The sequence below is a fragment of the Cotesia typhae genome, unplaced genomic scaffold, assembly GCF_013202065.1.
Source record: "Cotesia typhae breed Kobodo isofemale line unplaced genomic scaffold, CoteBio_Ctyphae scaffold_152, whole genome shotgun sequence".
Classification (NCBI taxonomy): domain Eukaryota; kingdom Metazoa; phylum Arthropoda; class Insecta; order Hymenoptera; family Braconidae; genus Cotesia; species Cotesia typhae.
This window is the reverse complement of record NW_027423776.1, coordinates 4,354,782-4,371,737: the sequence shown is the minus strand read 5'-3', so window position 1 is coordinate 4,371,737 and position 16,956 is coordinate 4,354,782. Positions and strand designations below refer to the sequence as shown.

The 16,956-nt window shown below is 33.7% G+C and overlaps 4 protein-coding genes across 4 annotated transcripts; 2 read left to right on the top strand and 2 right to left on the bottom strand.

Moving 5' to 3' along the window:
• The first annotated feature begins 47 nt into the window (after window positions 1-47).
• Window positions 48-2,303, top strand: LOC141536317 (S-formylglutathione hydrolase). Its single transcript, XM_074256766.1, has 5 exons — window positions 48-185; window positions 254-905; window positions 981-1,051; window positions 1,123-1,497; window positions 1,830-2,303. The coding sequence occupies exons 2-5, from the start codon at window positions 903-905 to the stop codon at window positions 2,233-2,235; spliced, it is 855 nt and encodes a 284-aa protein (XP_074112867.1). The 5' UTR covers window positions 48-185; window positions 254-902; the 3' UTR covers window positions 2,236-2,303.
• Rho-7 (rhomboid family intramembrane serine protease rho-7) lies at window positions 2,246-4,712 on the bottom strand. The gene is made up of 8 exons (XM_074256765.1): window positions 4,530-4,712; window positions 4,284-4,443; window positions 3,749-3,874; window positions 3,395-3,557; window positions 3,047-3,267; window positions 2,863-2,964; window positions 2,683-2,780; window positions 2,246-2,614 (listed from the first exon to the last, which is right to left on the bottom strand). Exons 1-8 carry the CDS (start codon window positions 4,574-4,576, stop codon window positions 2,509-2,511), a joined length of 1,023 nt encoding a protein of 340 aa, XP_074112866.1. The 5' UTR covers window positions 4,577-4,712; the 3' UTR covers window positions 2,246-2,508.
• A 151-nt stretch (window positions 4,713-4,863) lies between these two features.
• Window positions 4,864-13,019, top strand: Kto (mediator complex subunit kohtalo). Its single transcript, XM_074256731.1, has 4 exons — window positions 4,864-5,005; window positions 5,331-5,952; window positions 6,222-12,196; window positions 12,500-13,019. The coding sequence occupies exons 2-4, from the start codon at window positions 5,409-5,411 to the stop codon at window positions 12,677-12,679; spliced, it is 6,699 nt and encodes a 2,232-aa protein (XP_074112832.1). The 5' UTR covers window positions 4,864-5,005; window positions 5,331-5,408; the 3' UTR covers window positions 12,680-13,019.
• A 414-nt stretch (window positions 13,020-13,433) lies between these two features.
• LOC141536315 (replication factor C subunit 4) lies at window positions 13,434-15,418 on the bottom strand. The gene is made up of 5 exons (XM_074256764.1): window positions 15,150-15,418; window positions 14,794-15,069; window positions 13,973-14,366; window positions 13,663-13,860; window positions 13,434-13,558 (listed from the first exon to the last, which is right to left on the bottom strand). The coding sequence occupies exons 1-5, from the start codon at window positions 15,260-15,262 to the stop codon at window positions 13,466-13,468; spliced, it is 1,074 nt and encodes a 357-aa protein (XP_074112865.1). The 5' UTR covers window positions 15,263-15,418; the 3' UTR covers window positions 13,434-13,465.
• Window positions 15,419-16,956: the final 1,538 nt, after the last annotated feature.

Here is a 16,956-nt window from a genome sequence, read left to right as displayed (position 1 = left end):
AAAAGCTGACTAGACCGGGGCGAAATTAAGAGTGGGGTAAAAATAAAGTGAACAGAGAATATCGCGGTCTCGCTTATTTATACTCAACTTATATTATTTTTTATCTTTTCAATACATTTTCACTGCACACTACCCTCACATATCTTTAAATGCGACTTACTTTTTTTTATAAAAAAACATATCTGGTAATTATTCATCTGTAATAATATTTATAAAATTAATCATTTTTCATTTAAAAAAATTTTTTTTACAGATATGCATCAATTTGACTTGAAGTTTATAAATATTACATCTCCCGCTAATATTTATTAAATATATGTCTGCTGAGTTATTACATATAACACATACACGTAAAGGCGCGTATAAATATGTGTCATTCAAGAGATGAACTGTATGCGTTATTAATATAAATTTATATCTGTTTTTATTGCATAAAGTGCCAGCAAGATAGTAAGAAAAACCACGTGGGAAATTTGTTTACTACTTATTGATTACTTGAGATTTCATGTTTACACCATTCGATTAAAATTACTACAAGGATATTTTTGAATCGTTTTTAAATGGAAACATTTATTGCGAAATTTTTCTTACACGTAAATCAATAAATATGTTTGTTAGTTTTATTTTGAATTGAAGATTTAAATTGATATGAAAAAATATTCGTACTATCATATCTTTATAAATATATATATTTTTTGTGTTATTTATCATTATGCAATTGATACGTTAAATATCACGTGACAGTTCTTAGTAAATTTCATAGTGGATAGTGGAATATTTTTCTTAGCACAGTGAATTCGTTTATACTGAAGTACATAAGTCTATCTTTAAAGTCTTTTATAAAAGACTTCCACGTATTGAAATATCTTGAAAAAAGTGTATCAAGATTTAATTCATCAATCATGGTAAGAATAAATAATATTTATCGATATACATGTAATGTTATTATAATTTTTATTTAATTATTATAACCTGTACAGATGCCAGATATCGTTGAAGTATCGAACAACAAATGTTTTGGAGGATGGCAAAAAGTATTCTCTCATCAAAGGTAAGATTTATTTATGATGATAGGTTATCGGGTGTGAAATTAAACATTTAAAAATGATTGATGTTTTATAGTGTCGAGTTGAAATGTAAAATGAATTTCGGAGTATACTTGCCACCACAAGCGGAGTTAGAACCAGTGCCGGTGATTTATTGGCTGTCAGGGTTGACTTGTACTGAAGCTAATTTTATTCAGAAAGCTGGAGCTCAGCGTTATGCATCAGAACATGGAGTGATTCTTGTTATTCCTGATACTAGCCCACGTGGAGAGTGTATTCCCGATGTTCCAGAGAATGACTTTGGTATGGGAGCCGGATTTTATGTAGATGCGATTCAAGATCCGTGGAAAAATCACTTTAGGATGTACAGTTATATCACTAAAGAATTACCGACTCTAATCAATCATAAATTTCCGGTGATTGCTGGTCAGCAATCTATTATGGGCCATAGGTATATAATTATTTTTTTAATTAGTTAATTGGAGTTGTAAATAGGGTAAATGCACCGGTTCTTGACCGGTCACCAATTAGTTGACCGATGTACTTAAAAGTTAATGAGGCTGAAGTTAGCAGACACTTGACAATCTTTTGATTTTGCTTGAAAAATAAACTAGGCATAGAAAATTGTTTATAAAAATCTCATTTATAATTTTTCAGAGCTTCTAAAGATGAAATTTTTCAGTAAAATTTTCTTGCTATAATTTATTTGTTAAAAAAATTCTAAAAATGAAATAGCTAGCTCATGAAATTATAAATTCATTTAATTATTACGTTATTTTTCAGTATGGGAGGCCACGGAGCTTTGATTTGTGCTTTTAAGAATCCAGGGTTGTACAAAACAGTTTCAGCATTTGCGCCTATTTGCAATCCTGTTGAGTGTGACTGGGGTAAGAAAGCATTTTCTGGATACTTGGGTAATAAAAATGAACATTTTGAGCTGTGGAAAGAGTATGACGCTACACACTTGGCTAAAAAATATTGCGGGCCACCGTTGGATATTCTCATTGATCAAGGAAAAGATGACAATTTCTTGAAACAATTATTGCCAGAAAATTTGGTTCCTGGTGCGGCAAATGCTAACTTAATGTTAACACTGAGATCTCAAGAAGGCTATGATCACAGTTATTTTTTCATCTCTACATTTATTGAGGATCATATTAAACATCACGTTAAATATCTTAAAAATTAAAACAACAATATAACACTCATTTTTTATTATATTTTATATTAATAATAAAATAATTACAATATTCAATATTTCGGTGAATTTATTTTAATTATTTTTTTTTTTTTTTTTTTCAAAATATTTATATAATTTTAATAAAAATTTGATAATAGTTTTTATCTAAATTGATTTGTACAGTCAGTAAAAATAGAAGTGTATTTATAGGACTAATATTAATTATTGTTTAAAAAAATTAAATTCTGCTAATATAGGATAAATATAGAAGCTCTTAATATTTTATTTTGATCGATGAGATCGTGGAGGATCACGAAAACTGTGCCATAAGTTTAAAACAGATTTCCGGTTTTGCCAAATTTGTGAATTTCCCCACATTTGCCAGTACCTGAGCAGAAAAAAATTAATTAATTTAAAGATCACTTTACACATTGAAAAAAATCTATAATGACATACAAGCCCCACATAGCTCCGCCTAAATGAGCAGCGTGATCAAGAAAACGCCACTTCATTACACATCCAATCATATCGAACGCTAACAATCCTTTAATTGCCTATGATAAATATCATTAGTGAATTTTAAAATTCTTTAAAAAAAATTAATTAGAATAAAATTCAGTAGAATTTGTTACTTACATTTCCTGCTGTAAATGTAATCATTGGAAGAAATGCGATACCTAATCGTGTGTCAGGATACTGAGCACATATAAATGCAACGACTCCCAAGATTGCGCCAGACTAAAATTTATGCAGAAATAATCAATTATAAAATAACAATCCGAATTACAGTATTACTGTTTAAATAAAATATAGTACTTACTGCGCCAAGAGACAATCCCGGTCGTTGAAATACAACTTTAAAAAGGTGACTCGCAAAGCTGGACAATACTCCACTGGTTAGGTAAAGTGCTACAAACTGCTCAGTTCCGAGTGTAGCTACGGCAGCTGTGCTAAAGCTGTGCAATACATACATATTGGTACCCAAATGCAGCAGCGAATGATGTGAGAACGTTGAAAGAACCATCGGCCAACAGATCGCACCTTTAGTTTAAATAAAATTCCAAGGTAGTTAAATTCCACTTTAAAAATTATTTAATATTCTTGTATAAATTCAGTCTTCTGCTTGTTTCAAGAATATTAATTTTTTTTTTTAATTTTCTTCACTCACTAGAAGCTGGGTTAGCGCAAAAATACTTTGTCATCGTTGCTCTAAACGCGGGTACCCTCCATGCTAAGAATACCATTACGTTGAGGTAACAAATCGGTACAAAGATCCGTTCACCGTTGGATAAATTTCGCCACCATGATTGTGCTTGTCCTCTCCACGTTTGCTGAAAATGACAACATATTTGAATAAAACATTTTTTATATAAAAATAAATGTTGTTAAAATTATCGTCCATATTTATCAATAATTATTTTTATATCAGGAATGTGGACAAGATAGAATCATAATAACAAAGTACTTTTGTCCACATTCCTGATAGATATAAATAATTATAAAAATAAATATTCATACATACAATTCCTTCTGATTGCAGATAACTTCTTATTTTTTCATTGATATTTTTTTTCATGGAATTAAACTTGTAACTGCGAATTTTTTCATATTCCCATATTGCTGCTCCAAGATGAGCTGCACTGCCAAACTAAAATCAAACAAAACAATTAAACAATATTACCTAACTAAATGAATATTATCATAATGTTGAAGTTAGCCGTCAGCTATCAATTTTAAAAATTTCAATAGCAAATCAATTACAATAAAAAAATACTTCTAAAAATTTTCACTTGTAATTTTTATTAATTTTCACGTATGAAATTTTTTAATTAAATTACATTATTATAAGATTTTAAAATAATTTTTAATGTCTGCCAACTTCAGTGTCATATATTATCTAACTCAATAAATCTTAAAAAATTGCATTTATAATTTTTAAAAATTTCTAAATGTCAATTTTTTTTTCTCATTTATTTTTGCCATAATTTATTTGTTAAAAAATTCTAAAAATTAATAAATAGCTACTAAATTAATTCTCATAAAAATTTATCACTTACAAGTATAGTAAAACCAAGAGGTTTCCATAAATTTTTGACTAACAACTCAGACGTATGCACAATATCATTTGTATCTCTCAGTCTTTTAAAACTCCGAATACTTCTTAATGAATTAGGAACTTCCAAAATTATTTTCTGACATGAAACATTATTAAATAAGCTGAAAAAATAAATAATTATAAGTATGATGCAATCATAACCTAAACATTAAATTTCTCTAATAATTATAAACGTCAAAATATTTACCTTTTACCAGCTGTTTCGTTCAAGCATAATAGCCTCCGGAATGCCATCGTTAATTTAAACAATTAATTGTCAAAATATTAAGCAAATTATCATAATGCCGTGAACCTTCTAATTGTTTTAAAATAGACGAATGTAAACTTATCTTAGAATTTGCGGAGTAGGGAAATTTGCGACATGAGTAACCACGATAACCCGGCTTTATTTGTATCAGGGCACCAAAGTAACCAATTGCCAATGAGCGCTGGAGGCAGAGCGTTCAAAGCGACCTCAAGTATTAGCAAACGAACTCACAAAATCACCGTCAGAGGAGCTATGACGACACGAAAGGGACAGATGTGTGGGGAAGTGATTTATCAACTATGGCATTGATGTTGGTGATGGTGATTTTTGAACTTTTAACATTATTTTAGATCCCGTTACATAAAAAAAAAAAAGCTTCATGTGCATTACTTGATGTTTTAATTAAAATGCATATGGTAAGAATTTTTTATTGATTTCATTTTTTAATTCAATTTTATTTTTAAGTAGTTTAAAAGTCCACATTTCGAATTTTTTTCACTCATGTAACGATTATTCGCAGGTTATATTTTTCATAGACGTCAAAAATATATATTTACAAATATTTATTTACTCAATAATACAAACAAAATATTTATACAATATAAATACATTGTTTTTGATTTATACATGTCATTTAGAAATTGTGAAAAAAATGGAATGCGCTAATTAGTTACTTAATTAATTTTTTTTTTTTTTTTTTTAATTCAACAAATTATTAATTTATGTATGCAAATATTTTAGATAACAAAAACTTCAATAAAAATTTGACATACAACTTGACTTAAGGTTTCCTGGTGACAACCATACAACATCAATACAATGATGGGTATATTGTATGAAAAGAGGCCTTTGAAAAGGCCCAGACTCGGTCCACCTGATGTTTACCCCCAGGAACCCAAGCAAAAAGAAGATGAGCTGACATCGATAAATGTCAAACATGGGTTCGCGACAATGCCCCAGCTCTCGGATGAATTCGGGACGGCCAGAAATTGCAATGTCACATCAACTAAAGTCGGAGCTTACTTTAACGCCATAATGGCTAAAAAAGAAGAATTAGCGACGATGCCAGATACTGGTCGCAAAAGACAGCAAATAAACCCTAAAGATAACTTCTGGCCTGTAACTGCCAGAAGTAGAAACTCCTTAGAAGCTTGGTTCAAAGATCTCTCTGGGTGTAAGCCTCTGGTTGCTCTGGCGAAGAAAGCTCCTAATTTCAACAAAAAGGAAGAAATATTTATGATGCTTTGTGAGTATCAAGTTCCAATGCTGAGAGCTGCTTGGTTTATCAAGTTAAGTTCTGCTTACACTGTCGCGGTGTCTGAAGCTAAAATAAAGAAACGTCAGCTCCCTGATCCTACGACTGGTATGTAATTTCATAAAATACTACACAGAAAAAAAAAAATTTCTTGAACCAAGAAAATTATAAGGAAGACTGAAGTTATTTTGATGCAAGAAGAAATTTTCTTGGCTTAAAAAAATTTAACTTCGTTCAAAAAATTTTCAGTCTTCATTAAGATTTTCTTGATTTAAGAAAATTTACGCTTGACTCAAGACTTTTTTTCTTTCTGTATATTAATTTATTTTAACTTATTTATTTTTTATAAATTTTATTAATACTTGATTATTTTATAGAATGGACGGGTACTTTGATAAAATTTTTAAGAGATCAGTTATCAAAGATCCAAGATTACTATCACATAGGTAATCAAGGCAGTGGTCAAAGTACTCCTGGTATCAACGGAACATGCAACCCCTCGTCGACTTCTATAAGCAACAACTCAACAATGATGAATAGTAATAATAATATCAATGGAATTAATTCTATACTGCCTTTGACTCCAAATGCTCACACAAATGTATCAATGACTGAAGAGCATAAGTTAGCTTTGAAGCAGTGGCACTACGGCATTCAATTGGCGAAATATATGTTTGAAGAAGGTTTATTGGACAGACAAGAATTACTTCAATGGATTCTAGAGTTACTGGATAAAATGCGGTTTAGTCCATCCGATGACGGAATATTGAAACTTTTGCTACCATTAGCGCTGCAATATCTCGAAGAATTTGTACAGTCTGAATTATTAGCAAGAAGATTAGCGTATTTGTGTTGCAGGAAATTAGCGCAAATGCTGAGTAACGTTGATATTAATACACCAGCAAGCCCGCCAGTCTTACCGGCAGTAAAAGTAGAACTTACAAATGGAAAAGAAGTCCCAGCATCAACGACATCCGCACCAACGGCATCAATAGGCGGGGCTGCAACTTTGACAAGTCAACCAGCCGTTCAACCTATATCAAATGCCCTCACGTCAGCATTCAATGATTATTTAAACTGTCCTCACCATAAAGACGTGATACTTTGCCTGTCAGCCATAATTCAAGTGATAACGCTCGAGTGTCCAACAGCCTTAGTCTGGAACAGCGTCGGAGAAGGTAAATCTCCTTCTGTATTAAATGGCTCTCCTTTGGATTATCTTCCTTGTCCCCCAGCAGCATTACCATGTCCACCGGCGAGCGCAGTAAATCCTACGATGGCTAAATTAAAACTTGCCCAGGAAAATATTCGAGCACGGTCACAAGCTGCTGAAGGTCGTTGGTCTTGCGACAAATGGCAACAAAGTAGCGCTGGTATGACAACAACAAAAGTTTTATCTGCTCTCGACGCTTTAGATCGTCATAAATTTGATAAAATGGATGTTAATAATTCGCTAGACACTCTCTACGCTAAAATATTTACCCCACCGGTAAAAGAAACTACTAATGAGAGAGAAGCATCCAAGACTGAATACACACCTCAACAGGATTCTGCGGTTGTTGATATATTGTGTCAATGGGCTGTGAGTGCTGAGCGTTGGGGAGAGCATCGAGCGATGGCTGTGGCTAAGTTGTTAGAAAAGAGACAAGCTGAAGTTACCGGCGAGAGTAATGATAACGATGACAAAGACAGTGTCTGCAGCAATGGTACTCCGCCGAGTCTTCCGATATTTCAACCTCTGTTAATGAAATTTCTCGACACTGACGCACCAATTCAGGATAACTCAACTCCTCAAACGAAAGCACAGTTTACTAATCTTGTGCATTTATTTTCCGAGCTTATTAGACACGACGTTTTCTCTCACGATGCGTACATGTGTACATTAATATCGCGAGGTGATTTAATTCAGGGTCCGGCTGCTAGTAAACCAGGTACGCCAAGCAACAGAGAGCCCATGGACGAGGATAGTTTGTTTCCTGGCATTGACTTGAAACCAACCAAGCTAGATTCAGATCATGGAAGAGCCATGGATTACGATGACAGTAAAATCGATGATGACTTGGATAAGCTGCTCCAACATATCAAAGAGGATCAACAAAATAGTATGGATGCGCCAGACAGCCCTAAAGATGACGCGTTGGGTGGTCACGGTCCCGAGGGACTCGACTCTAGACCGCCAACCAGTCCCAGTCGACATCTTTTGTACACCACGCATTTTCCTCTACCGCAAGACGAGTCTTCTAGCCAGCATGACTGTAATCAACGACATGTGCTATTGTATGGAGTTGGTCGCGTACGTGACGACGCGCGACATGTTGTCAAGAAAATGACTAAAGAAGTTTGCAAGCTTTTTGGGAAAAAATTTAGCATCGATGTAGCAGAGGGAGGCAAAGTCAAGAAGCATTCGCGGAACGAGTTCAATTTTGAAGCTGTTACTCAAAAATTTCAAAATCTCAGTTACTTCGATCAACATGTTGTAACCTGGCAGTGCGCGACCCAAGTTATAGAAATGTTAAATGGTTTTTCAATCAACGGATCTTATCTTCCAGTTCAAGAACATGTAGCTTTTCTTTTCGATCTAATGGAGCTTGCACTTAATATTTACGGACTAATAGACGTGTGTATTCAAATTCTAAAAGAATTGCCGGAAGTTGAGACTCAATTGGCAACAAGAAACAGCCAACTGGTCAGAAGCTACACTACCAGTCTTAGCCTTTACGTCGTTGGAGTGCTCAGAAGATATCATTACTGTCTTCTACTCTCGCCTGACCAAACAATATCTGTATTTGACTTACTCTGCAAAGTAGTGAAACACGTCTCCAACCCAAGTGACTGCAGTTCAGCTGAACGTTGTATCCTCGCACATCTTTACGATCTCTATTCGTCTTGTTTTCTTCTCAAAATAAAACCTCACGGCGTCGAGGCATTCAGCAACGCTTATCCGAAAATAAAGGCTGTGATGTTCAACAACAATCAAACACTTGTAACGTCAAATCATCCTTACAATCCTCAATACATGGTCGAAATCTTAAATAACCCTCGAAGAGGAGGTAAGATAGAGCCCCAGTGGGCTAGATCTCTCAACGAATCACCAGCGAATAGATACAGCTTTGTTTGCAACGCTATAGTCGCAGTTTGCAACGAAACAGACAATGATAAATTAAACGACATCGCCATAACTTGCGCAGAACTCACTGCATGCTGCAATGCACTCACTGTAGAATGGCTGGGAGCTCTTGCTGGTCTTTGTTTGCTAACAGACGGCCTTCAGTCTTATATTGACTTGCTCAACCAGGTTAATATCCAAGATTTGAGCATCCACAATCCGCTCGCCGTTTTCACATCAATAATGATAGCCCGGCATTGTTTATCTCTTGAAGACTTTGTGCGACTCATCGCCTTGCCATCTTTGGTACACGCTTGTAATCCTTCCAGAGGTGACAGCGATACAGAAGCTGAATCCCGAGGAAGATTGACGTCTCACTTACTTCTTCGTCTTTTTAAAACAGTAGAATGTCCTCAACCAGCTTTGTACTCAGTGAGTACAAGTCCGCATCCAATTCCTGCTGGAAATCAGCGAGGCTACAGCATAAAACTCAGCTGTGATCGTCATTTATTAGCTGCTGCGCACAATAATATCCCGGTGGGTCCAGTTCTTGCGGTTTTGAAAGCGATACTGGTTGTTGGAGATGCCACTGCAGGAAAACAGCCGCCTAAGAAGCCAGATGTACCGACAATACACTCAGGCAAAGGCAGCGGACCAGCAAGTGTCGGTGGTAGCGCTGGAGAATTGTCTATAAGTCATATTTTAGGTACCAGTGACATTCTAGGTGGTGGAGATGATTTAGGTTTGGATTTAGCTATGTCCTCGTCGAGCAGCAGCGCTGGACTGTTGTCAGAAAACGTTAAAGGGCTTTCAGAATTTGCCCAGCATGTTCTGAGGCAAATTTGCAGCCAAGAGTGGGTTCTAGAGAGATGCTTGCAGAGCCCTGAAGAACTTTGCTGTCCTGATATGCTGCTTGATAATATGCTGACTGCCAGACAAGCTCAGCGATTGCTTCATATGATTTGCTATCCAGATACTCCGCCAGATGCTCTTCTTGACCAACGAACGCATATTACGAATATATTAGAAAATTTAGAGCAGTGGAGCCTGAGAATGTCTTGGCTGGATCTTCAATTGATGTACAAGCAGTTCATTCCCGGATCTAACGACCTTTCGCTGTGGCTGGATATTGTCGCTAAAGCTGCTATAGACGTTTTTCAGCTGAACACTCTGACTAATAAAACTGAAAAAAGGTCAGGTTCTATCTGGTTGGTGGCGCCTTTAGTGTCAAAGTTATCAAGTGCAGTTCAAGGTAGAGTTCTCAAAGTAGCAGGACAAGTACTAGAGTCAGGAAATTGGTCGAAGACGGCTGGACGTGAGAGAGGAAGACTTAAATCACCTTCGCTGTTCAATCATCAGCCGTTTTTGTCACTCGTTCTCACATGTCTAAAAGGGCAAGACGATCAAAGAGAAGGTTTGCTTACTTCTCTCCATTCTCAGCTTTCGCAATTTTTAAATACAAGCAAAGAAGAAAAAAATGTTGCTTTAGAAGATCCTAAGACACGTGAAGTACTTCAGGACGCTCTACAGTTGAGGTTTAGTCTGGTAGGCGGAGTATTTGACACGATACAGAGAAACACTACTGTTACTACAGACTGGGCGATTTTGTTGGTTCAATTAGTGAGTTATGGAGTCATTGATTTAAATAATAACTCGGAATTGTTTACTACTGTCATAGATATGCTTGCTACGCTCATACATTCCACCCTGGTATCAGATTCCCAGTCAGAGAAGGACGAAAACAAAAAACATTACCAGAATCTGATGAAAAAACTCAAGAAAGAACTTGGAGATAGAAATTCTCCGAGCATCCAATACGTGAGACAATTATTGCCTTTACCTAAACTCACAATGGAAGTGATAACTTGTGAGCCCATTGGCTGCTTGACGGACACCAAGGGCAACAAAATCGCGGGATTTGACAGCATTGACAAAAAACAAGGACTTCAGGTATGTGATTCTCAGCGAGTCTCTGCATGGGAATTGTTGGAAGGACATAAAAATCCAGCACCACTTTCTTGGGCTTGGTTCCGAGCTGTAAAAATGGAAAGAAAACCCTTGACGTACCAGAATGCACATAAATTACTGCGGTACCATAATCACAGTCAATTGAGGCCTGCGAGTCACTTTTTAGAGCCACCGCCATTGCCTCCAGAGGATTTGGAGCCCGATAAAAAAGAAATAGAGGCAGGAAAAGCAGATACTCCGATGAGTGTTGACTCGCCGAGCAGATTAGGACCTGGTAGTGTTGGACCGGGTCTTGCTATTGGTGCTGGTAAAGGAAAAGCAATGAAAGTTACGCGAAGACATCGAAGAAATAAGGGATCAGTGACTCCTACAGCTCCTGTCACTCAGCAAATGCAGCCTGGCCCGCCACCTATGCAGCAGATGACCTACGTAAATCAGCAATCGCAAGTTCCTCAGCAACCGGGAATGTTTCCTGGGCAGGCTCCACAACCACAACAGCAGTGGTACCCGAATCAACAAGGTCCTGCACCTCCTCAGCAGTACGGTTATGGTCAGCAGGTACCTCCAGCCCAAGTCGGTGGTCCTCGCTACGAACGTCCAAGTATAAATCCATCAAAACAAGCGCTGTCGAATATGCTGCGCTTACGGTTACCTGCTAATCAATTTATGGGCAATCAGCAACAACCGGCTGCACCTGTAGCTGGGCCTAATGCTTTCCAAGGAATGCAGAGGAACCAATTTGTTAGACATCAACTGAGAGCTCAGCAAGGTGGGCCGGGAATGAATCCACAACAGAGTATGTTTACGTCTCAGCAACAGAATATGTACGCGATGCAGCAGGGAATGAATCAAAATTATGCTGGTTACGGTGGACAACAGATGATTTCTCAACAGCAGCAAGCTGCTCAGCAACAACAGCAAAACCAGCAGCAGGTTCAACAGCAACAGCAGCAGCAACAAATGCTACAACAGCAAGCACAGCAACAAGTTCAACAACAGGGAATGATGTCTCAGCAGAGTATGATGTTCCAGAATCAACAGCAAATGATGGGTGCACAGAGAAATCAAGATTATATGCAACAGCAGAGAATGCAAGCGGGTGTTGGACCTCGACCACCGTATTTGCAAGCTCCCAATGTAACGATGAATACTATGGGCCCGATGGGTGGCGGTGTTCAGAATCAGCCCGCTCCTCCTTACAGACAAGCTGGAGGTAAACCTACGGCTGTTGGGGTGGGCACTTCTGCTATAGCTATGCAACCTAATCCTCAATATCAGGTAAATTATTATTTTTATTTAATTATTATTTAGCGACGTAATATTTATTATTTAGAGACGTTTCGTGCACTTTATTTGCACTTCCTCAGGCCATCATAATATTACATCTCAGTATCGTCAACCTAATATTACATTTTTTGTCACAATTCATACTTTGTCGATCACGATAATTGGTCACGCTTTAATTAATTGAAATGAGCAAAGCCAGCTAACAACAGAAATAAATAATTTTATTGACAACTCCAATTAGACATAGTTGGTTTGAGTTACTCAATTACTGATGTTTTTTAATTCATGTTTCAGGCACGCATGAGACAACAACAACAACTAATGGCAATGCAGCAACAACAGGTTCAACAACAGCAACAAGTTCAACAACAAACAGGTAACGGAGGTCAACAACAAACACCTCAATTGGTCGCTCATTTACAAAGACATCAACAACCTCAACATCCTTATCAGCATCAACAACCGCCGTATTGATATGATTGTGTAATTAGATATTATGTATACGGCATTTATTTTGTCAAATCATTCATTTTATTATGTTCACTGACAATTAATGTAAAAATTATGAAATTATGTAAATTGTATTATTTATCCGCAGTATAAATAGGTCACGAAGTTTTATCTATTTTCAAGATCAATTAGATAGAAACCAAGAGAAAATAATTATTTCGCTATTGTCATTTCAATTATAATAGAAACATTAAGATTTAAAACGGAATTCGGCGACTTGCCTTATTTAATATTTTTACAACTATCACAAATAAGATATAAATTATTATCATTGTCATTATTATTATAATTATATTAATTATTATTAATGATTTAAACAATTATGGTAGTCTATTAGTTTACGAAATGTATCATTAATTTATCAATTGTATATATTCACCGCCACCTTTAAATATTATAGAGGAGCAATCCTAATGAAATTAATTAATTATTTAAATTAATTTATAGTTTTTAAATCAATACTTATTAACTAGACAATTAATTATTAGTTTATTAAATCAATCAATTTTTAAACTTCCTTCAATCAATGTAAAATTTATTAAATAAATGATTTATATATAATTAATAACTTTTTTATTCATTGTTTAAACATTTGGAGTGTTATAAGAAATCCGTAATTAGATTGGTGATAAAAAAAATAAAATGTCTAGACATTTATAACTTAGAAAAAAAAAAATGAGTTACCTGTTTTATTTAAAAATATTTTTACAGGAAACAAGGTATATAAATAATTATCACTGACCAGATGAATCAACGCCGTTGATTAGCTTGCATAATAACACAGCATAAATTTATAAGTTGTATATATTCACTTCCACCTTCAAGTAATCTATACGTGCATTCCTAAAAATTTTTGAATTGAAATTAATTATTTTTATTTTAATTAAGCATTTTTTAAAATTCAATATAAAGAAATTTGCAAACTATATTTTTATAAAACTACTTACAGCAAGTCTTTCTCCAATTATCGCTTTTTGTTTATCAGAAAAATCATCAGATACAATTATTCTATCACTTAATTGTTCAATAAGCTGAGAAGTGGAATAAGCTTCCAGCAAAAATTCATCAACAAAATCCTCTACTTTACTAAAATCTTTTCCTTGGGAGACTTCCAATAATCTGTTCAACCATCTATCTGGTACCACCTGGTAATGACCAATTAAATAACAATAATTCAATAAAAAACTTGTTAACAATAAATAATTAATAATGAATAATGTATGATTATAAAAATAGAAACAATGAATATTCGCTTACCCCAGTAACTTCAACGACGTCATCAATAGTTATTTCAACGTCTTTTCCTTTAAGTCTCGTAACAGATTGCAAAGAAGTAATTGCTTTACGTAGGTCTCCTCCTGATGCATCAACCAACTTCGTTAGTACGTACTTATCAGTAACTAGATTTTCTTCCTTGCAAATGTGCTCTAATCGCTCTATTATTTTTTCCTGACCAAGCGGTTTAAACCGGAACTTGGTGCAACGGGAAGTCAGAGGCTCGATGATGCGCGATACGTAATTACAAATTAAACAGAACCGAGTGCTGTGGGATTCCTTTTCCATAGTACGACGCAGTGCTGATTGCGCTGCATGCGTCATACTGTCTGCCTCGTCTAGTATGATGATTTTGAAAGGTGGGCAAGGAGTTCCGCTAAAAATAATCATTTGTTGTTATTAATAATTAAATAAACTATCAGTAAATCTGAAAAAAATTTTTTATATTACAGCACTTCAGAATAAAGTTGTTTTCTTATAAACTACTTAGATTACAGGTCTTAATTTTGTAGGAATAACAAAGACACCTGTTGCCAGGTGTCAAAAATACTTAATAAAAAGTATTTTATTTGCTGTTAAAAAACCAAAGACTAGTTCTTTACGTCTTGGCTATAGAAATTAAAAGCAATCGTACTGTCTCGTTGGTAATAAACATATTAAATCTCTAAATTAATATATCTGAGTAACAACGAGGCTATAACCAACAGAATTTAAAACCTGCATCACCGTAGAACTCAAACCTTTTACTTAATCATCATTAGTTGACTTAAAATAAATTCTTAATCTTAATTAAAAAAACGTACTCTGATCGAGTGGCAGATGCTGTTAGTTGCGAAAATGATTTGACCTTATCTCTGATAATTTGGATTCCACGTTCATCCGAAGCGTTAAGTTCCAAAATACGGTCTTTGTAAATATTTCCAAACAGTTGTCTAGCAGCTGCGAGAATTGTACTTGTCTTACCAGTACCAGGTGGCCCATAAAACAGCAGATTTGGAAAATCACCCCCGGACATACTTTGTCGCAGTACTTCCACTACTTCATTTTGCTCAACAACGTCCTCGACGGTTCTTGGGCGGCTAAACATAAAATTTGCTGTCGTTAATTAATTTAAAGAAGTATGTAAATAATTAAAATAATTTAATGGATTAATGCTTACTATTTTTCAACCCATGGAGGTGTTGGACCGGCTTTTCCTTCCTTAGATTTAGAAGTTGAGGGTTTTTTTATATCTCCAGGTCCCAACTTACCAGTTTTCAAAAATGCGTGCATTTTTATTATATTTTATATAATATTTAAGTTAAAACATTGAAATTTAAACCTGAATTTTATTCAGTGAATTTACAAGTTTTGTTGTAAGTTAGTATAGGTTATGAACTCCAAGCGACAAAACTATACACAGCGAAAGTCTTTCCCGCCAACTGTTAACTGTCGAATGACAAATTGAAAAATTTTCATTACCGACCAAGTTATGGCTTTAATTTTTAATTCTAGACTCATTTTAGTTCAAGGGATGGTCGTATAAATAAAATTTTCAAGAAAGCTTCAATAAATAAATATTCTGCTAAAGCTGCTTTTAAGAAGACACCACAATCAATTATTAATTTTAAGTCCTTATTAAATCTGGAAAAATGAGAAATTAATTTAAAATAACTGAGAATTAAATATATAGTCAAAAAATTTAATCTAAAAAATCTAAATGTATTTTTGATTTAATTTATAATACTGAAGTTAGCGGTCAGCTGTCAATTTAAAAAATTTTTTTAACAAATTAATTACAAAAAAATAAATTCTTCTAAAAATTTTTACTTGAAATTTTTATTAATTTTCACATGTGAAACTTTTTAATTAATTTTTTTTTTAATAATTTAATTACTATAAAATTCTAAAAAAATTTTCAATATTTGTTAACTTCAGTGTTATTTTAATTTACCTTAATTAATGAAAATTAAAGTAGCAAATATTTAATCATTTTTAGAATTTTTTTAAGAACTAAATTAATGCAAAAAAATTGACACGAAGAAATTTTTAAAAATTAAAAATGTAATTTTTCAAAAATAATTTTTTGAAACAAATTTATTTGTTAGAAAAAATTAAAAAATAATCAAGTGATAGCTAACTTTAATGTCATCCTTAATTATTGTATTTTTTTTTTTTTTTGTATGATATTATAAAACTTTGTATGTGTTTTTATAAATTGTATTTTTATATATTGTAACACAAACTTAATTCAAATTATACTTTTGCATATTCTGGTTCAATTAAAACTAAATAAATTAATAAATAAATAAATAAAAATTAATATCGATAAAGTTTTATAAAAAAAAAAGAAGTTTGCAATGAAAAATTTTCAAAAAAAAAAATACAAAATAAGTATTCATTTAAAAAAAATTTTTTAATTCAAAAATTATATATGTCAACACTTTGAGTAATTTTTTCTAAAAAGTACGTATTAAGCAAATTAAAAAAAATTTCTGATTGGACCATTATTGAAGAAATTTTAAGCAAAAAATCAAGAAGCAATTTTGTATAAAACTTTTTTGAACTGATAACTCGGAGAATTTCCAGGTTTTCCCAGAAAGAATTTTTCGATACTAAAAAATGTCCAAAAATTAAAAAGATAAGAAGAAAAAAGTTTTTCAAACCATCCCTCGTAGAATTTTAGCTTCAAAATTTATAAATTTGTAAATTAAAAAGAAATATCACTTTAATGAGAGTAAAAGTTTTTACCTTACGAAGAAATGATAGTAAATAATTAATAATAAAAAAACTAAATATTTGATATAGCTAAAATTCATTGTTTAATTATAAATTTTTTTGTTATCAGGATAATGATTTCATAAAAATAAGTAGTAAATTGTATAATCATTTAGAATTACGAATGAACGTACGTCATAACGATGCGGTGAGCTTGCGATTGATGAGGAAAAATCGCCACAAGATTATCATTGTATATAAGTTAAGAA